The sequence below is a fragment of the Oncorhynchus keta genome, chromosome 17, assembly GCF_023373465.1.
Source record: "Oncorhynchus keta strain PuntledgeMale-10-30-2019 chromosome 17, Oket_V2, whole genome shotgun sequence".
Classification (NCBI taxonomy): Eukaryota; Metazoa; Chordata; class Actinopteri; order Salmoniformes; family Salmonidae; genus Oncorhynchus; species Oncorhynchus keta.
Genome location: NC_068437.1, coordinates 12,939,823 through 12,962,387, shown reverse-complemented (window position 1 = coordinate 12,962,387; position 22,565 = coordinate 12,939,823). Strand labels below are relative to the sequence as shown.

The 22,565-nt window shown below is 42.9% G+C and overlaps 1 protein-coding gene across 2 annotated transcripts in view; it reads right to left on the bottom strand.

Moving 5' to 3' along the window:
• Positions 1-2,691: 2,691 nt before the first annotated feature.
• Positions 2,692-22,565, bottom strand: part of LOC118396457 (chemokine-like protein TAFA-5) — a 153,490-nt gene continuing 133,616 nt past the window's right edge. Inside the window, exons 4-5 of one of the 2 annotated variants that reach the window (XR_004828195.1) lie at positions 14,410-14,542; positions 2,692-3,366 (exon numbers count right to left, since the gene is read on the bottom strand). Coding sequence is in view for 1 of the 2 variants with exons in the window: in XM_035790691.1 (XP_035646584.1) it covers positions 3,358-3,366 (9 nt within the window). In the remaining variant the exon portion in view is untranslated. The remainder of the gene's footprint in view (positions 3,367-14,409; positions 14,543-22,565) is intronic. The other variant, XM_035790691.1, reaches the window with a different exon arrangement.

Below are 22,565 nucleotides of genomic sequence, written 5' to 3'. Positions count from 1 at the left end.
TATTTTATAAAGTTAATATATTCACGTAATGTATGTCATAAGACCTAATGCAAGTGATTTGATATCTTCTTTGATATTCTCATTTGGTGGCACAAATGCATTTAAAAAGCAGCTGAACCAAAATAAACGACTTGTTTGTTTGATGACGGCATTTGGAGCGTCGATAGTAGTCATAAACATCAACTATAGTGCCAAAATTGACTTAAAAGTTGTATGTTTGATAACTTTAGTCATAAAGTAAGAATTTTCCAAAACTGAGATGTGCAAGATTTAGGAAATTAATGATGATGCCAATTTCCTTGGATATTTTAGTGTTGGGTTGGGATTTCAATCACATCCCTGTGCCCACAGGGCAGCTGGCAGCACCCCAAATTATCTGAGCATGCTGCACAGCTACACCCTATCCAATCGTAGCAGCAGAATCAACCTACAACCTGCTCATTTCTTTACAGACAGCAGAAGTACACAATTGTCATTAGCATGCACAGCCTTTGGACATGTTTGATTGACATGATACAACAAACGAGATATTGATACAATACGTTGTCTCCAATGTTATGTTGAAAGAACAAGACTTGTTATTAATTAACAGCTTTGGTTTTTTAAAACATTTAAAATCCTCACATTCGTGAGCTAACGATAGCATCACAAACACAACTGTCAAATGGTTCTTCCAGCAAGACAATAAAACAAGCACACATCAAAGAAATTGTTAATTGACCACAAAATCAACATTTCGCAATGGCCATCTCAGTCTCCGGACTTGAACCCCATTGAAAACCTGTGGTTTGAATTGAAGAGGGCTGTACATAAGCACAGACGAAGGATATCTCGTTTTGTTAAAAAAAAAGATATTTCTCTGAGCAATTGTATTAGTATAACATAATATAATATTCCCATTTGTTTGAGCATACAATATAGCTCAGTATTTGAACAATTTATTTTATAGTCTTTTTTGCTCATCTTTATCAAGGGTGCCAATCATTTAGGACCTGACTGCATGTAAAATGCTATTAATATTTGTACCGGATGCCTTTATCAAAATATGTGACACTCAAGAAATAAGAGAAGTCACAGAAAGTTACAGAAGTCTCCTGCTGCATAACATTCCGGCGCTTTCCCATATCGAGTTGAGGACTTACAGGCCATTTTTTGAGTTTTTTTTTTACTGAATGTTTCCAGCCAGCATTTACAAAAAAATCTAAGACAGATTTGTAGAAATATTTATAGTTCATGTGTGTGGTTCTCATGAAATACTTTGAAAAAACGGCATATGGTAAGTTAATTCACTCAGAAACACCTATACAATTTTATATATATCAAACGGGCCATGTTTTCATGACTTTGATGATGCAAAATTGAGGCTCATTCTTAGCAGAAGTAACATTGACGCGTCACTTGCACATTGTATAGAGAACATAACACACCCACATCAAATCACACTCCTCTTAACGATGATGAAGAAAACAGAGGAGAAATCATTCTGTTCAACCTCCCTTTAAATGGCCATTTGAGAACAGAATACTATGCTCATGAATTGTTGTTCAAGTGTTCTTCCAGCCTTAAAATCTTTCAGAAGGAAATATTGCAAACGTATACCATGCATACAATGTACTGTATGTTATTGAGACACACACATTTTTGCACATTCTACCAGCCAGCCACATTGATGCAACCGGAATATGTCAGTTAAAATGAGGAAACAATTAATTAAATCAATTTTTGCCTGGTGCATACTGTAGGATGATGTAAATCAACGTTTACCTATTCAAATGATATTCCCATGAAGTCTCTCTAATAAAATTGGCCCATATACTATTTGTATTTGTTGCTAATATTGAACCAATTCTGATCAAAGAAGAATACTCTGAACTGCTGTGGCATAATCCCAACACGAGGTTTGCACTGCTAAAATGGTGCTCACACGGTCACTTCCTTCAGTGGTGTTTCTTCTGAACAGCATGCAAAACAGCATGTTGGTGGTAGCTTATCCAGCAGGGTCAAAGCTTACTAGCTCAAGAGCTTCCCGTAAAGTTAACTTGCTGAAATGTACATAATGTTATAACTTTCTGAGCTTTAGCTGCAAACTCTGTAGTCACCAGTTTGAAAATCATGAAATGTCTCGTTGTGTCTCCCCCTTCCATTAAATATGGCAGTAGCTTGGTTGTTTAAAGTAGTAAAGGTGGTTTGAAAATTAAAACCTGAAATTGTGCAACATTTTCAAAGGTAACTGTGGGCTACAAATTTAGAAAATATAACCTTTCTTCATAAATGGGTTCTGTACTATTGTCTGGTTACTTTAAGATTGTACTTTCCACCTCATTTCATGTTAAATAGTTGATTTTATGATGAAAAAATAATTCAACAGAATGGAAAGGCAGAGCCACTTGACTTTGTTCAAATGAACAAGACAGACCAGTAGCTTAAGGACATAGCTCATTGTGTATGCACAGTTTATGATTGGCAATGTGACCACAGTTCCAGTGCTAAATAAGGTTTTCTACAAAGATACAACATATAAAACTGTTAAATATATAACTTTAGGCTTTTGAAAATACATGTAATGTTTCTTTCCCCCAAACAGATATGACGGATTTACTCTTTTCCTCCTCTTCTTTCCTGGTGAGAAATGATTTGCTTGTTTCACTATAACCAGCCATGCTGACTGCAAATGTTCAAAATATAGCAATGGAAAATGTAAATCTGATTTAATTAATGTTCAAAATAGAGCAGTGAGTACACAAGTACAGTTTAGTAGTCTAAAATAAATGTCATTGACAAATTACACCATGTCCTTTGACTTATTTCTTGTGCCTTCCAATTATTGTCATTCATTTGTACACAATTACTCTGCGAAATAAGTCACTGTGTGTACATTTGTGGGTATGTCTATCAAAGTGTAAGTGGGAATACAGGATTGAATGTTTTATCAACTTTAATAAGTCTCTAAACCCCTTATCCCATAGTCCACTGTGTCCTCCATAACACGGTCTTTAACTTTGGTCTGTATTCTGTAAAAACACTGCAGAGGAGTTGCCAAGTGTAAACTCCAAAAGATAATATCGTCCTGGGTCATATCCAGAAGTTCAAGACGACCCACTTCAAGACGACCCACTGAAGAATAAGTTTGGTCTCCCGCAGAATAATACAGTATTGCAGAGTCCATCGGTTCCAGCTCCTGTATTCGGAGTCCGGGCCTTTGGCACCGTAGATTTGATGTGGTTTCACTCTGTTGCACAGGACAATGGATGGACAGCTGATGATAAGACAACGTATGATCCACACAGGCGATTGACCATGGGAAGCAGCTCACACACCATCCCCTCTCTCTTTCCGGAGAGTCTTTCCCCGCCATCGTCAGGAGACCTGAGAATCGATAGGAACACAACAGCCGTCAGGGGAGCAGAGAAACCATAACGACACTCTACATCTGGCTCTGCAATGAGAGCTCTTCTGCTTGTGTCAGCAATGTGTTGATGGTGACGGCCGCCATCAATAAAATGGCCATCTCCTCAATTCAGGCAACTTAATGCATGCAGCATGTTACATCTATGACTGCATAAAAATGCATAATTCATATACTGAGCTATATTGTATGCAACATTTATTTATTTATTTTATACTAAGAAAACTGTTTAAAGAAAGAGATTTCATTTAACAGGTAATATATTTTTTCTCTCAAAAAGATAAGGGTAAAATTATTGACACCCCTCAAGATTCGTATAAATACTAAAAACTACTTTGTGAAAATATATTGTAAATCTGTTATGTCAGACTACAAATTGAAAGAACAGATCACTTTGGGTCTTGTGTAATTTAGCCACTTATAAACAAAAACAAGGTGAGAATTTGGCAGGTCTGATGCCACAAAAAGAAAGAAAATGATTGCTTACTTCACCCACATTTTATTTTTGCAAAAGGTAGTGTGTAGTTCCAGTAGTTACCTACACCTCTACATGGAAAGAATACTTAGATGTGACTTTAGTTCAACTATCACCAAGCTACTGCAAATTGTAGTGAAATTACTATTTGACTACTCCCCAATATTTCTAACTGCAGATACTGTACATCAGTGGTGGGAAAAGTACCCAATTATCATAAAAAAGTATAGATAATTGAATAAAAAGATACTCAAATAAAAGTGAAAGTCACCCAGTAAAATGCAGTTGTCTAAGGCACTGCATCGCAGTACTAGCTGTGCCACTAGAGATTTTGGGTTTTAGTCCAGGCTCTGTCTCAGCCGGCCGTGACCGGGACACCCATGGGGCAGCGCACAATTGGCCCAGCGTAGTCTGGTTTAGGGGAGGGTTTGGCCGGTAGGGATGTCCTTGTCCCATTGCGCACAAGCAACTCCTAGGCCCGGGGGCAGTGCACGCCGACACATTGGTGTGGCTGGCTTCCGGGTTAAGTGGGCATTGTGTCAAGAAGCAGTGCGGCTTCGTTGGCTTGGTGTTTCGGAGGACGCACGGCTCTCGACCTTCACCTCTCCCGAGTCCGTACAGGAGTTGCAGTCATGAGACAAGACTGTAATCTACCATTTGGATGCCACGAAATTGTGGAGAAAAAGGGGTAAAAAAAAAGAAATACAAAAATATAATGAAAAATAGAAAAAGTAAAGTAAAACACAGATACCCTACCAAAAAAGTACTTAAGTACTTTACACCACTGCTGTACATTTACAATGTGGTGCTCTCTCTCTCTCTGAGACGCAAACGTGTTACAATATTAACTATTTCTCCATATACATGTATTAAATTCTGTATATGAAATTCCACAGTGGAAAAAAACTGCCAACTTCCTACCATCTGTTTGAGTTAGAGCTCTTTCTTCATTTGATCAAGGGATTGAATATTCTTTATTCTCTGACTGTGTGAGGTTCATTTCAGTGAATGAACTCTCTCTTAAGATGCCAAGCTGTTTCTCAGGTCGAGATTAGACACGCAAAAGATGTAAATGACTTGGAGAATACTGTGAAGTGAGGCAGACCTCACTGTCTGACTGAGCCTTAATTCAATTAAATACCAGCCCTGCCACAGTTGTGTTAAGTCCTATGATGACCCAACATTACAGGAGTTAAAGAGTGTGACGGATCTTCTCCATACACAGATAAAGCTTTTAAATGTAATCAGGGTTGTTCCAAATTCACTGCGATTTGCCACAACCCTAATGTACCAAAGATAGTGTGGGGCTCCACATTGCACTCAAGCGATTTGGTTATGCATACAATTATACAAAATCATAGAGGAAATTACAAAGTGAAGCAAGATTTCTTCCCTACATGCTCTCAGGGTTTTCACAAAGCAAATTAACTGAGGTATGCCTATGGCAAAATGGATTGGAGTGGCAGCATAAGTCAATGTCCCCACACTAAAAATACACCATTATCCTGATATAAAGGATATGGTGGCCAGTGCTTAGTTTAAATCATTGGATTTCTAGCTACAATGATGACTGATACTTCAATAATGAAAAAAGTGTCCCCTTGCATCACACCCCCTCGTTGAAACCACAGGTATTAAGTTAACTTGCAGTATTTATTATGACCAACTCAGTGGCCTTGTAGTTTGAATGTCAGTCCGAAGGTTGGAAGTTTGATCACTGTCTGAGTCATACCAAATACTGTAAAAATGGGAACCAGGGTGTCTTCCCCAATGTGTCTGTGTTTAGTTTGTTGGGTATGTCTGTACCAGCTTTGCACATGTGGATTTGGGATTTTTTTCAAGCTCTGTGGAGTTAGATTGGGAGCAGCGGTGAACAGTAATCTTCAATTATTTTCACAGATATTCAATGGGATTCAAGTCTGGGAATTGGCTGGGCCACTCAAGGACTTTCACATTCTGGTTCTTAAACCATTCCAGGATTGCTTTGGCTGTATGCTTGGAATCATTGTCCTGTTGGAATGTAAATCTGTGCCCCGTTTGCACTCCCTGCTGCTGATAAGCATACCTATAGCATGATGCTGCCACCACTATGCTTCATGGTAGGGATGGTGTTAGACGGATGATGAGTTGTGCTTAGATTTCTCCATCCATAGAGCTTTGCATTCAGGCCGAAGAGTAACATTTTTGTCTCATCAGACCACAAAGTCTTTTGCCTTATCATCTGAGAGTCATTCACGTGCCGTTTTGCAAACTCCAGGTGTGTTGTGATGTCCCTTTTTCTCAGGAGTGGCTTCTGTCTTTGGCTCTCTCCCAGAAAGCCCAGATTGGTGAAGAGCTGTAAATATTGTTGTCCTTCTGGCAGGTTCGCCAATCTCAGCCAAGGAACTCTGTAGTTTTCTCAGAGTAGTCAATGGGTTCTTGCCTTCCTCCCCAGTTGCTCAGTTTGGTCGGATGGCCAGCTCTAGACAGTCTGGTTAGTTCCGTATGTTTTCCATTTCCCAATGATGGAGACCACTGTGCTCTTGGAAAGTCAACACTCTAGAAATTGTTTCATACGCTTCCCCAGATACACTGAGCGTATTAAAACTCTTTCCATGATATAGACTGACCAGGTGAATCCAAGTGAAAGCTATGATCCCTTATTGATGTCACTTGCTAAATCCACTTCCATCAATTCAATCAGTCTAGATGAAGGGGATGAGAGAGGTTTAAGAAGGATTTTTAAGGTCTGAGACAATTGAGACATGACTGTGTATGGGCAAGATAAAATATGTAACATTTAACAGGTTAAACTGTTATGGGGTATGGCAGAAGGTGGAGGTGATTTCTTTAAATAAAAAACTACTTAAGGCTAGGGGGCACTATTTTCACGTCCGGATGAAAAGTGTGCCCAAAGTAAACTGCCTGCTACTCAGGCCCAGAAGCTAGGATATGCATATTATTCATAGATTTGGATAGAAAACACTCTGAAGTTAAAACGGTTTGAATGATGTCTGTGAGTATAATATAACATATTTGGCAGGCGAAACCCCGAGGACAAACCATCCAGGACTTTTTGTTGTTGAGGTCACTCTCTTTTCAATGGGTTTTCAATGGGAATCTAGATTTCTAAGGCACTTGCTTGCAGTTTCTATCGCTTCCACTGGATGTCGATATATATCAACCGAAAATGTCTTTCACAGTAGGAGAGGGAAAAGCAATACCTATCCAAACTCTGTTGCGCGAGCAAAACTCATGTGACCACTTGACGCGATGTTATCGTTCTGGCTCATTTTTCAAAATCAAATCCTGAAACTATGTCTGAAGACTGTTGACATCTTGAGGAAACGATAGGAAAATGAATCTGGTTCATATCCCTTTAAATCCAGCAAAGGGAGGCTATGGAACATGAAGTTTTCAAAATAGAAGCCACTTCCTGTTTTGATTGTCCTCAGGGTTTCGCCTCTAATATCAGTTATGTTATACTCACAGACAATATTTTGACAGTTTTGGAAACTTTAGAGTGTCTTCCATCCAATACTAATAATAATATGCATATATTAGCAACTGAGACTGAGGAGCTGGCCGTTTACAATGGGCACCTTTTCATCCAAGCTACTCAATACTGCCCCTGCAGCCATAAAAAGTTAACAAGAAGTTCATCTTTAAACCGGTGTATATCACTTGCATGATTTATTAATTATTATTATGAATATTTCTGCTTTTGAATTTTCTATTTCCCTGGGTGTTGTCAAATCAATCCCATTCACTTCTTAGAACTACCCCTCCCGGATCCGGTGGAATTGTCATCAACTACAAAAATTCTTACGAGAAAATATTCATATTCATGAAATCACAAGTGAAATATAGTGAAACGCAGCTTAGGCTTTTGTTAATCACCCTGTCATCTCAGATTTTGAAATTAAGTGTTTGTGTAAGTGTATCGATAGCCTAGCATAGCATTATGTCCAGCTAGAAGCAGGAAGCTTGGTCACAAAAATAAGACAAGTAATCAAAATAAATCATTTACCTTTGATGAGCTTCGGATGTTTTCACTCACGAGACTCCCAGTTAGACAGCAAATGTTAATTTTGTTCCATAAAGATTATTTTTATAGCCAAAATACCTCTGTTTCTTGTCTGGATTTGGAGTACCACTCTAAATTAAAGTGGAAAACCACACTATAGGCTGGTCCAACTTTGATGTAATGTCCTTAAAACAAGTCAAAATGAGGCTCAGTAGTGTATGTGGTTTCCACGTGCCTGTATGACCTCCCTACAATGCCTGGGAATGCTCCGGATGAGGTGGCGGATGGTCTCCTGAGGGATCTCCTCCCAGACCTGGACTAACGCACATGATGTCCCAGATGTGCTCAATTGGATTCAGGTCTGGGGAACGGGCGGGCCAGTCCATAGCATCAATGCCTTCCTCTTGCAGGAACTGCTGACACACTCCAGCCACATGAGGTCTACCATTGTCTGGCATTAGGAGGAACCCAGGGCCAACCGCACCAGCATATGGTCTCCCAAGGGGTCTGAGGATCTCATCTCGGTACCTAATGGCAGTCAGGCTACCTCTGGCGAGCACATGGAGGGCTGTGCACCCCCCCAAAGAAATGCCACCCCACACCATGACTGACCCACCGCTAAACCGGTCATGCTGGAGGATGTTGCAGGCAGCAGAACGTTCTCCACGGCGTCTCCAGACTGTCACGTCTGTCACATGTGCTCAATGTGAACCTGCTTTCATCTGTGAAGAGCACAGGGCGCCAGTGGCGAATTTGCCAGTCTTGGTGTTCTCTGGCAAATGCCAAACGTCCTGCACGGTGTTGGGCTGTAAGCACAACCCCCACCTTGGGACGTCGGGACCTCATACCACCCTCATGGAGTCTGTTTCTGACCGTTTGAGCAGACACATGCACATTTGTGGCCTGCTGGAGGTCCTCCACGTCTCCTGATGTACTACTCCTGGTAGCCCATCCATGCTCTGGACACTACGCTGACAGACACAACACACCTTCTTGCCACAGCTCGCATTGATGTGCCATCCTGGATGAGCTGCACTACCTGAGCCACTTGTGTGGGTTGTAGACTCCGTCTCATGCTACCACTAGAGTGAAAGCACCGCCAGCATTCAAAAGTGACCAAAACATCAGCCAGGAAGGCTGGGGGTGTCTTGCTAAATGCCTATAATTTCCACCTGTTGTCTATTCCATTTGCACAACAGCATGTGAAATGTATTGTCAATCAGTGTTGCTTCCTAAGTGGACAGTTTGATTTCACAGAAGTGTGATTGACTTGGAGTTACATTGTGTTGTTTAAGTGTTCCCTTTATTTATTTGAGCAGTGTATATCATCCGGGACAATTGGCTTTTCAGTAGGAGTGAGAGGAACAATGGCCACCTTTGTCTATTACGCACAAATCACTCTGAGAGCCACCACCTGACCACTGACGCAATGTTGTCGTTCACACTCCTTTATCAAAATAAAAGCTTGAAACTATGTCTACTGGCTTTAGACCCATAAGGGAAGCCATAGAAAAAGGAATCTGGTTGATATCCCTTTCAATGGGCAATTTGGGATGCATAGAAAGACAGGGGTTTCAAAATAAGAGTAATTTCCTGATTGGATTTTTCTCAGGCTTTCGCCTGCAATAGCAGTTCTGTTATACTCACAGACAATATTTTTGATGTTTTGGAACCTTTAGAGTGTCCTAAGCTGTCAATTATATGCATATTCTAGCATCTAGTCCTGAGAAATAGCCCGTTTACTTTGGGAACGTTATTTTTCCAAAAATTAAAATAGTGCTAGGGTTAACGGGATTGGCGCGCGATGGGATCACTAAGAAGTTTTAACACCTTTTTAGTTACTACGTGATTCCATATGTGTTATTTCATAGTTTTGATGTCTTCAATATTATTCTACAATGTAGAAAATAGTTTTTTTTTTTAATAATCTAGAATGAGTAGGTGTTTTCTTCAACGAGTCGGAAGGGAATGATTTACTTCAGATGCCCGACAAGGCTCTCATCCCCGTAATTCGGAGGAGAAAGAGAAGGAGGTATTGTGGATGAAGATTTGAGTGCCTTGTTAGGATCCATTGCCGAGAGAGTAATCTACAATTACCATCGGTCCTATTAGCCAACGTACAATCAATTGATAATAAAATAGACGAACGAGATCACGTTTACCCTACCAACGGAACATTAAAAACTGCAATATCTTATGTTTCCACAAGTCGTGGCTCAACGACAACATGGATAACATACAGCTGGCAGGTTTGAAGCTTTTCGTCAGGATAGAACAGCGGCCTCTGGTAAGACAAGGGTTGACGGTCTATGTATATTTGTATACAACAGTTGGTGCACGACAAGTCAAGGTTTTGCTCACCTGATAAGCTGTAGACCACACGATAAACAAAGAGAGTTTTCATAGCTGTCTATTTACCACCACAAACTGATGCTGGCACTAAGACCACACTCAATGAGCTGTATACGGCCATAAGTAAACAGAAAAACGCTCACCCAGAGGAGGCGCTCCTAGTGGCCAGAATTTTTAAGGCAGGAAAACTGAAATCCGTTTTACCTAATTTCTACCAGCATGTTAAACGTGCAACCAGAGGGAAAACAATCTAGACCACCTTTACTCCACACACAGAGACGTGTGCAAAGCTCTCCCTCCAAATCTGAACATAATTCTATCCTCCTGATTCCTGCTAACAAAAACTAAAGAAGGAAGCACCAGTGACTCAGTCAATAAGAAAGTGGTCAGATGAAGCAGATGATAAGCTACAGGACTGTTTTGCTAGCACAGAATGGAATGTGTTCCCGGGATTCTTCAGATGGCATTGAGGTGTACACTACATCAGTCACTTGATTCATCAATAAATGCATTGATGATGTTGTCCCAAAAGTGACCATACGTACATACCCCAACCAGAAGCAATGGATTACAGGCAACATCCGCACTGAGCTAAAGGGTCAACATGCCCTTACTTAATTTGAACTCATTACATATTGGTTCACAGGATTCCGTTCTTCCTGCTACACCACCATATCCACGTCAGTAACTGATCTCACCCGTATTCCCACACTTAGGACTTTAAAATAAATCTCAGCTTTGTTAAAAATACACTATTTGTTTTTACATTTTTCATTGTGATTCAGGAGTAACATTAAACAGAATAATATGCCCCACCAAGAAAAAAATGTAGGTGAAGCTAAACATTTGACTGGTCTGTATATGTCATTTTGCAGATGCTTTAATTCACAATTTAATATCCCTCTTGAAATGTAATAAATAGCCCGTTAACTTGTTGACAAGCTAACTAATGATATGTTGGATTCATGTCTCCAACTCTACCAAAAATATAGGTTAAATAATGGGATTAAGCCATTGGTTCAGATGTATCTACTGCTTGGACAGTTCCATCTTATTTAAATGTTGATATTTGGCTGCGTTGTCAACCAAACACAATTCAATATGTGACCCGATTCAAGAAACTAGGCGTATGTCACAAGTCATGACTTCACAGGAAAGCTGTTTGAACGTAATTATTATTTTTTTTAAATCAAAATGCTTTTTTTGTGTGGCAGAAATGCCTTCTCAAACATGTGAACTTTCATGCCATCTGAAAATACGAAGAGAATTGTTAAATTACGAGCCTAGCTGGTTTAGCCACAGAAATAGCAGCAACCTTCCCGCTAGCCATCATTGGCTGAGATTATGAGTGGGCTGGACATGCAGAGAGATGAGTTTGGATTGGTTTGCCATAATATAGCACAAATCTGTCTATTGGAGCTGGTCAGTATGTTTAGGTACAATCGTGTTGATTGTGGCTATAAACATTTTTTTATCACGTAGTCAAACTGCATAAACCTAATGTCAAGTTAAAGTGTACAGTTAGCTCGTAAGCAAATGTTATGTGTATGCTCTCCACTTTCTTGAGGACTGAATTTTGAAATCAGTAGAATTTGACTATGATAGCTAAGGAGATAGAGAAAACACCAGTCTGGATTTCATTGTCAAACTAAGGCAACCATGCATGGCATTGGACAGGAGATGCATCCAAACATGATGTATACTGATAAGATTTTCTGATATTGCACGTTTCTAATTTTGACAGAAAGTGGGTTCAGTTCAAGTGTACTCTTAGCTAGCTAACGTTATGTGTATGATCTTATTCTTCGTATCTCAGACACATTTGCTTAACTAGTTATAGCCATAGAACCTGGTTGGTTAGCTGCAGATTCATGCAGGGAGGGTAGTAACGTCATGAGTTATGCTCCATTGTTTAGCTAGCTAGCTAGCGAAATGTCTTAACAAAAGACTCCATTCTAATTTTGGCAACGTATTTTCATTTCAAGTTAAAGTGTACTGTTAGCTAGCTAGCTAACGTTAGCCGTCTGGCTCTCTAACTAAAGTTACATCATGCGTTTGGATTCATTGTTTCGGAATTATGGTCATATTTGCCAAATCGAGGATAACGGAGGGCTTTGTATGTGTCTCTGTTTGTGGAGTAAAGGTGGTCTAGAGTTTTTTTGCCTCTGGTTGCACATGTGACAAGCTGGTAGAAATGAGCTAAAACGGATTTCAGTTTGCCTGCATTAATGTCCTCTGCCACTAGGAGCGCTGCTTCTGGGTGAGCATTTTCTTGTTTTCTTATGGCCTTATACAGTTTGTTAAGTGTGGTCTTATTTCCAGCATCGCTATGTGGTGGAAAATATAGATGAAAACTCATTTGGTAAATAGTGTGGTCTACAGTTTATCATGAGGTGCAATACCTCGAGACCTCCTTAATATTAGACATTGCGCACCAGCTGTTATTGCCAAAGAGACATACCCCCCCCCATCTTACCAGATGTAGCTGTTCTGTCCTGCCCGATGCACAGAAAATCCAGCCAACTGAATATTATCAGTGTTGTCATTCAGCCACGACTTGGTGAAACATAAGATATTGCCGTTTTAGATGTCCTGTTGGTAGAATAGTCTCGAGTGGAGATCTTCCAGTTTCTTTTCCAATGATTGGCCAAGACAACAGATGTTAGAGGCAGGTTACCCACTCACCGATGAATTCTCATAAGGCAACCCGGTCCCCGCTCCCTGTATTTCTGTCTTTTCTTCAAGCGAATTTAGGGTTTTGGGCCTGATGAAGCAGTATAACCTTCGTGTCAGACTCATTTAACAAAAAACTTTGTCAAGTTCGAGGAGTGTAATCAACTCTTCTGATATCCAGAAGCTTTTTTCAGTCATACTTCCAATGTAACATTCAACCTTAAAATGAGTAACACATACAGTACATGGCCACATTTTGAGGTTACTAGAACTATACTTTTCTTCTTATGTAATCATAAAAAGTGTGGATGCTCAAGATAGTATGTATAGGTTGGTGCATCTCTGTGGAGATCTTCACAATTGCTGTAATAATCTCACAGAATCTCGAACGGCATTGATCACATGCACCATGTACTTTTAATGTAATCTCAACTGCAATCCAGGTCATTTGGTTCTGCTATTAGATGAAGCACAGTTATATCAGTTGTATGAATAAATAATATGACAATTCCTATTTGAACTTTGCTGTGCTTTTAAATGGTTGAAAGTGCAGTGAGACTTTTCTGTGACAACTAAACCCATTGGATTGTGGTTGTGCTTTTAGATGATTGAAAGCATAGTGATAACACATTGGAAATTCAACTAACTTTTGGCTGTATTTTTGAGTGGGTGAATATAGGTTGTAATCTTATTGATGAACATCTCAACCAAATATTACCCTGTTATCCACATTGAAATTACGTAGTGTGTCCACTGGATCACAGGTTAACAGTAAATCATACATGTAACTGACAGATATCCACAAGCAGACTACAAACAAATATACCATGGTAGAAATGTATGAATACCCAGCACATACACATGGTTTCTTTTTGCGTTTCTTTTTTCTTTAGCCATAGCATCATATGACTGCATGACTCCGAGCCAGACTACAGTGGATATGTAGCACAGACTAGAATTTTATGCCCCGAAATAGTACATATATATTTCCAGATAGCAGGTCTTCTAGTAAAATACATATTTTTGTCTGTTAAAAGGAAGTTTCATAATTGCTTCCACGTGAATACTTTGAACATATGCACCTTTGGGGCAAGTATGCATTGAATAATTCATGACATCTTGTACATCTGTAATAGGAATTCAAGAGACAAAACAGTGAGGTAAGGATAATTCAACCTGTGATATAGACTTTTATTTTATCCCACTGCCTGCTTTGCCTTTGAAGAAAACATGAAGATTGAATCTCCCCTCTATTATTGACTAAGGCTGACTAGACAGGGAACAAATACACTAATCATTTCAGATATCATTAATATGTTAATTAACATTGAAACTCTACAGGTTCATCACTGAGAATTCACTGTTCATTTTTGAATGTGTTCAATATTTCATTGGATACTGTTACATCTTTACAGAAGAGAAAACATGTGTGCAATTTGCCATCACAAAGGAGTAATCATGCATATGACAATAAGGGGAAACGGAACTCATCTGTACCTTGCTGTGTCGCTCTAGCCTGCCAGGATCTGCAGTTTGTTGTTTCTCTCCTATCTGTCCTTGAAAAGAGGTTGACTTTTGCTGTCTGTCTGTCTGGAAATGCCTTCTGTTTTTGTGTGTGTTGTCAAAGGGCCTGAAATCACAGGGAGAGTTGGTTTGGTCATATGCATAGAGATGAAGTGAAGCATGGATCCTATACTAAATTAAGAGTGGTATTACATTTTCCTTGGCTAGCTTAAACACTTTTTTTGCCTGTGAAAATGTTTACTTGGGTTCAATAGTTCAATATATTAAAGTTTTATTGTGTGAACAAAATAAACTCAACTGTACCAATAGAAACATTCTCTAGTGCAGTGCTATACCTATGCCACTGGGATTTCTGCCAATTCTTCAAGGCAAAACTGCTCCAGCTCCTTCAAGTTGGATGGGTTCCGCTGTTGTACAGCAATCCTTAAGTCATACCACAGATTCTCAATTGGATTGAGGTCTGGACTTTGACTAGGCCATTCCAAGACATTTAAATGTTTCCCCTTAAACCACTCGAGTGTTGCTTTAGCAGTATGCTTAGGGTCATTGTCCCCAGGCACCCTCATTTGTTGACTTCTGTGATCGAAAAAGCCTTGGTTTCATGCATGTCAACATCAGAAGCCTCCTCCCTAAGTTTGTTTTACTCACTGCTTTAGCACACTCTGCATACCCTGATGTCCTTGCCATGTCTGAATCCTGGCTAAGGACGGCCACCAAAAATTCAGAGATTTCTATACCCAACTATAACATATTCCGTCAAGATAGAACTGCTAAAGGGGGAGGAGTTGCAGTCTACTGCAGAGATAGCCTGCAAAGTAATGTCATACTTTCAAGGTCCATACCCAAACAGTTCGAATTACTAATTCTGAAAATGACTCTCTCCAGAAATAAGTCTCTCACTGTTGCCGCCTGCTACCGACCCCACTCAGCTCCCAGCTGTGCCCTGGACACCATTTGTGAATTGATTGCCCCCCATCTAGCTTCAGAGTTTGTTCTGTTAGGTGACCTAAACTGGGATATGCTTAACACCCCGGCAGTCCTAGAATCTAAGCTAGATGCCCTCAATCTCACACAAATCACCAAGGAACCCACCAGGTACAACCCTAACTCTGTAAGCAAGGGCACCCTCATAGACGTCATCCTGACCAACTGGCCCTCCAAATACACCTCCGCTGTCTTCAACCAGGATCTCAGCGACCACTGCCTCATTGCCTGTATCCGCTACGGTGCCGCAGTCAAACGACCACAGCTCATCACTGTCAAACGCTCCCTAAAACACTTATGTGAGCAGGCCTTTCTAATCGACCTGGCCCGGGTATCCTGGAAGGACATTGACCTCATCCCGTCAGTTGAGGATGCCTGGTCATTCTTTAAGAGTAACTTCCTCACCATTTTAGATAAGCATGCTCCGTTCAAAAACTGCAGAACTAAGAACAGATACAGCCCTTGGTTCACTCCTGACCTGACTGCCCTCGACCAGCACAAAAACATCCTGTGGCGGACTGCAATAGCATCGAACAGTCCCCGCGATATGCAACTGTTCAGGGAAGTCAGGAAACAATACACGCAGTCAGTCAGGAAAGCTAAGGCCAGCTTCTTCAGGCAGAAGTTTGCATCCTGTAGCTCCAACTCCAAAAAGTTCTGGGCTACTCCTACCTCGGCCAACAGCTCCGGCCCCCCCGCCCAAGCCTCTCCAGGTTCTCCTTTACCCAAATCCAGATAACAGATGTTCTGAAAGAGCTGCAAAACCTGGACCCGTATAAATCAGCTGGGCTTGACAATCTGGACCCTCTATTTCTGAAACTATCCGCCGCCATTGTCGCAACCCCTATTACCAGCCTGTTCAACCTCTCTTTCATATCGTCTGAGATCCCCAAGGATTGGAAAGCTGCCGCAGTCATCCCCCTCTTCAAAGGGGGAGACACCCTGGACCCAAACTGTTACAGACCTATATCCATCCTGCCCTGCCTATCTAAGGTCTTCGAAAGCCAAGTCAACAAACAGGTCACTGACCATCTCGAATCCCACCGTACCTTCACCGCTATGCAATCTGGTTTCCGAGCCGGTCACGGGTGCACCTCAGCCACACTCAAGGTACTAAACGACATCATAACCGCCATCGATAAAAGACAGTACTGTGCAGCCGTCTTCATCGACCTTGCCAAGGCTTTCGACTCTGTCAATCACCATATTCTTATCGGCAGACTCAGTAGCCTCGGTTTTTCGGATGACTGCCTTGCCTGGTTCACCAATTACTTTGCAGACAGAGTTCAGTGTGTCAAATCGGAGGGCATGTTGTCCGGTCCTCTGGCAGTCTCTATGGGGGTGCCACAGGGTTCAATTCTCGGGCCGACTCTTTTCTCGGTATATATCAATGATGTTGCTCTTGCTGCGGGCGATTCCCTGATCCACCTCTACGCAGACGACACCATTGTATACACTTTCGGCCCGTCATTGGACACTGTGCTATATAACCTCCAATCGAGCTTCAATGCCATACAACACTCCTTCCGTGGCCTCCAACTGCTCTTAAACGCTAGTAAAACCAAATGCATGCTTTTCAACCGATCGCTGCCTGCACCCGCATGCCCGACTAGCATCACCACACTGGATGGTTCCGACCTTGAATATGTGGACACCTATAAGTACCTAGGTGTCTGGCTAGACTGCAAACTCTCCTTCCAGACCCATATCAACCATCTCCAATCGAAAATCAAATCAAGAATCGGCTTTCTATTCCGCAACAAAGCCTCCTTCACTCACGCTGCCAAGCTTACCCTAGTAAAACTTACTATCCTACCGATCCTCGACTTCGGCGACGTCATCTACAAAATTGCTTCCAACACTCTTCTCAGCAAACTGGATGCAGTTTATCACAGTGCCATCCGTTTTGTCACTAAAGCACCTTATACTACCCACCACTGCGACTTGTATGCTCTAGTCGGCTGGCCCTCGCTACATATTCGTCGCCAGACCCACTGGCTCCAGGTCATCTACAAGGCCATGCTAGGCAAAGCTCCGCCTTATCTCAGCTCACTGGTCACGATAGCAACACCCATCCGTAGCACGCGCTCCAGCAGGTGTATCTCATTGATCATCCCTAAAGCAAACACCTCATTCGGCCGCCTTTCGTTCCAGTACTCTGCTGCCTGTGACTGGAACGAATTGCAAAAATCGCTGAAGTTGGAGACTCTTATCTCCCTCACCAACTTCAAACATCAGCTAGCTGAGCAGCTAACCGATCGCTGCTGCTGTACATAATCTATTGGTAAATAGCACACCCATTTTCACCTACCTCATCCCCACAGTTTTTATTTATTTACTTTTCTGCTCATTTGCACACCAATATCTCTACCTGTACATGATCATCTGATCATTTATCACTCCAGTGTTAATCTGCTATATTGTAATTATTTGCCTACCTCCTCATGCCTTTTGCACACATTGTATATAGACTCCCCTTTTTTCTCTGTGTTATTGACTTGTTAATTGTTTACTCCATGTGTAACTCTGTGTTGTCTGTTCACACTGCTATGCTTTATCTTGGCCAGGTCGCAGTTGCAAATGAGAACCTGTTCTCAACTAGCCTACCTGGTTAAATAAAGGTGAAATAAAAAAAATATAAAAAAATTGTCCTGCTGGAAGGTCAACCTCCATCCCAGTCTCAAATCTCTAGAAGACTGAAACAGGTTTCCTTCAATGATTTCCCTGTATTTAGCTCCATCCATAATTTATTCAATTCTGACAAGGTTCCCAGTCCCTGCCATTGAAAAACATCCCCACAGCATGATACTGCCACCACCATGATTCACTGTGTAGATGGTGTTCTCGGGGTGATAAGAGGTGTTGGGTTTGCGCCAGACATAGCGTTTTCCTTGATTGCCAAAAAGCTCAATATTAATCTTATCTGAACAGAGTACCACCTTTCATATGTTTGGGGAGTCTCCCACATGCCTTTGGTGAACACAAAACGTGTTTGCATATTGTTTTCTTAACCTCTTGGGTGTACGGGGCCGTATTTTGATGTTAGGATGAAAAATGTACCCAAATGGAACGGGCTATTTCTCAGGCACAGAATCTGGAATATGCATATAATTGTCAGATTACGATAGAAAACACTCTAAAGTTTCCAAAACTGTCAAAATATTGTCTGTCAGTATATCAGAACTGATATTGCAGGCGAAAACCTGAGGAAAATCCAACCCGGAGGTGCTGTTTATCCTGAAAGCTCTCTGTTCCATTTCCTGCCTTCAAATCAAATCAAATCAAATTTTATTTGTCACATACACATGGTTAGCAGATGTTAATGCGAGTGTAGCGAAATGCTTGTGCTTCTAGTTCCGACAATGCAGTGATAACCAACAAGTAATCTAACTAACAATTCCAAAACTACTGTCTTATACACAGTGTAAGGGGATAAGGAATATGTACATAAGGATATATGAATGAGTGATGGTACAGAGCAGCATACAGTAGATGGTATCGAGTACAGTATATACATATGAGATGAGTGTGTAGACAAAGTAAACAAAGTGGCATAGTTAAAGTGGCTAGTGATACATGTATTACATAAGGATGCAGTCGATGATGTAGAGTACAGTATATACATATGCATATGAGATGAATAATGTAGGGTAAGTAACATTATATAAGGTAGCATTGTTTAAAGTGGCTACTGATATATTTACATCATTTCCCATTATTAAAATGGCTGGAGTTGGGTCAGTGTCAATGACAGTGTGTTGGCAGCAGCCACTCAATGTTAGTGGTGGCTGTTTAACAGTCTGATGGCCTTGAGATAGAAGCTGTTTTTCAGTCTCTCGGTCCCAGCTTTGATGCACCTGTACTGACCTCGCCTTCTGGATGATAGCGGGGTGAACAGGCAGTGGTTCGGGTGGTTGATGTCCTTGATGATCTTTATGGCCTTCCTGTAACATCGTGTGGTGTAGGTGTCCTGGAGGGCAGGTAGTTTGCCCCCGGTGATGCGTTGTGCAGTCCTCACTACCCTCTGGAGAGCCTTACGGTTGAGGGCGGAGCAGTTGCCGTACCAGGCGGTGATACAGCCCGCCAGGATGCTCTCGATTGTGCATCTGTAGAAGTTTGTGAGTACTTTTGGTGACAAGCCGAATTTCTTCAGCCTCCTGAGGTTGAATAGGCACTGCTGCGCCTTCTTCACATTTAACATACATTTAAGTCATTTAGCAGACGCTCTTATCCAGAGCGACTTACAAATTGGTGCATTCACCTTATGACATCCAGTGGAACAGTCACTTTACAATAGTGCATCTAAATCTTAAAAGGGGGGGGTGAGAAGGATTACTTATCCTATCCTAGGTATTCCTTAAAGAGGTGGGGTTTCAGGTGTCTCCGGAAGGTGGTGATTGACTCCGCTGTCCTGGCGTCGTGAGGGAGTTTGTTCCACCATTGGGGGCCAGAGCAGCGAACAGTTTTGACTGGGCTGAGCGGGAACTGTACTTCCTCAGTGGTAGGGAGGCGAGCAGGCCAGAGGTGGATGAGCGCAGTGCCCTTGTTTGGGTGTAGGGCCTGATCAGAGCCTGGAGGTACTGAGGTGCCGTTCCCCTCACAGCTCCGTAGGCAAGCACCATGGTCTTGTAGCGGATGCGAGCTTCAACTGGAAGCCAGTGGAGAGAGCGGAGGAGCGGGGTGACGTGAGAGAACTTGGGAAGGTTGAACACCAGACGGGCTGCGGCGTTCTGGATGAGTTGTAGGGGTTTAATGGCACAGGCAGGGAGCCCAGCCAACAGCGAGTTGCAGTAATCCAGACGGGAAATGACAAGTGCCTGGATTAGGACCTGCCCCGCTTCCTGTGTGAGGCAGGGTCGTACTCTGTGGATGTTGTAGAGCATGAACCTACAGGAACGGGCCACCGCCTTGATGTTAGTTGAGAATGACAGGGTGTTGTCCAGGATCACGCCAAGGTTCTTAGCGCTCTGGGAGGAGGACACAATGGAGTTGTCAACCGTGATGGCGAGATCATGGAACGGGCAGTCCTTCCCCGGGAGGAAGAGCAGCTCCGTCTTGCCGAGGTTCAGCTTGAGGTGGTGATCCGTCATCCACACTGATATGTCTGCCAGACATGCAGAGATGCGATTCGCCACCTGGTCATCAGAAGGGGGAAAGGAGAAGATTAATTGTGTGTCGTCTGCATAGCAATGATAGGAGAGACCATGTGAGGTTATGACAGAGCCAAGTGACTTGGTGTATAGCGAGAATAGGAGAGGGCCTAGAACAGAGCCCTGGGGGACACCAGTGGTGAGAGCGCGTGGTGAGGAGACAGATTCTCGCCACGCCACCTGGTAGAAGCGACCTGTCAGGTAGGACGCAATCCAAGCGTGGGCCGCGCCGGAGATGCCCAACTCGGAGAGGGTGGAGAGGAGGATCTGATGGTTCACAGTATCGAAGGCAGCCGATAGGTCTAGAAGGATGAGAGCAGAGGAGAGAGAGTTATCTTTAGCGGTGCGGAGCGCCTCCGTGATACAGAGAAGAGCAGTCTCAGTTGAATGACTAGTCTTGAAACCTGACTGATTTGGATCAAGAAGGTCATTCTGAGAGAGATAGCGGGAGAGCTGGCCAAGGACGGCACGTTCAAGAGTTTTGGAGAGAAAAGAAAGAAGGGATACTGGTCTGTAGTTGTTGACATCGGAGGGATCGAGTGTAGGTTTTTTCAGAAGGGGTGCAACTCTCGCTCTCTTGAAGAAGGAAGGGACGTAGCCAGCGGTCAGGGATGAGTTGATGAGCGAGGTGAGGTAAGGGAGAAGGTCTCCGGAAATGGTCTGGAGAAGAGAGGAGGGGATAGGGTCAAGCGGGCAGGTTGTTGGGCGGCCGGCCGTCACAAGACGCGAGATTTCATCTGGAGAGAGAGGGGAGAAAGAGGTCAGAGCACAGGGTAGGGCAGTGTGAGCAGAACCAACGGTGTCGTTTGACTTAGCAAACGAGGATCGGATGTCGTCGACCTTCTTTTCAAAATGGTTGACGAAGTCATCTGCAGAGAGGGAGGAGGGGGGGAGGGGGAGGAGGATTCAGGAGGGAGGAGAAGGTGGCAAAGAGCTTCCTAGGGTTAGAGGCAGAAGCTTGGAATTTAGAGTGGTAGAAAGTGGCTTTAGCAGCAGAGACAGAAGAGGAAAATGTAGAGAGGAGGGAGCGAAAGGATGCCAGGTCCGCAGGGAGGCGAGTTTTCCTCCATTTCCGCTCGGCTGCCCGGAGCCCTGTTCTGTGAGCTCGCAATGAGTCGTCGAGCCACGGAGCGGGAGGGGAGGACCGAGCCGGCCTGGAGGATAGGGGGCATAGAGAGTCAAAGGATGCAGAAAGGGAGGAGAGGAGGGTTGAGGAGGCAGAATCAGGAGATAGGTTGGAGAAGGTTTGAGCAGAGGGAAGAGATGATAGGATGGAAGAGGAGAGAGTAGCGGGGGAGAGAGAGCGAAGGTTGGGACGGCGCGATACCATCCGAGTAGGGGCAGTGTGGGAAGTGTTGGATGAGAGCGAGAGGGAAAAGGATACAAGGTAGTGGTCGGAGACTTGGAGGGGAGTTGCAATGAGGTTAGTGGAAGAACAGCATCTAGTAAAGATGAGGTCGAGCGTATTGCCTGCCTTGTGAGTAGGGGGGGAAGGTGAGAAGGTGAGGTCAAAAGAGGAGAGGAGTGGAAAGAAGGAGGCAGAGAGGAATGAGTCAAAGGTAGACGTGGGGAGGTTAAAGTCGCCCAGAACTGTGAGAGGTGAACCGTCCTCAGGAAAGGAGCTTATCAAGGCATCAAGCTCATTGATGAACTCTCCGAGGGAACCTGGAGGGCGATAAATGATAAGGATGTTAAGCTTGAAAGGGCTGGTAACTGTGACAGCATGGAATTCAAAGGAGGCTATAGACAGATGGGTAAGGGGAGAAAGAGAGAATGACCACTTGGGAGAGATGAGGATCCCGGTGCCACCACCCCGCTGACCAGAAGCTCTCGGGGTGTGCGAGAACACGTGGGCGGACGAAGAGAGAGCAGTAGGAGTAGCAGTGTTGTCTGTGGTGATCCATGTTTCCGTCAGTGCCAAGAAGTCGAGGGACTGGAGGCAGGCATAGGCTGAGATGAACTCTGCCTTGTTGGCCGCAGATCGGCAGTTCCAGA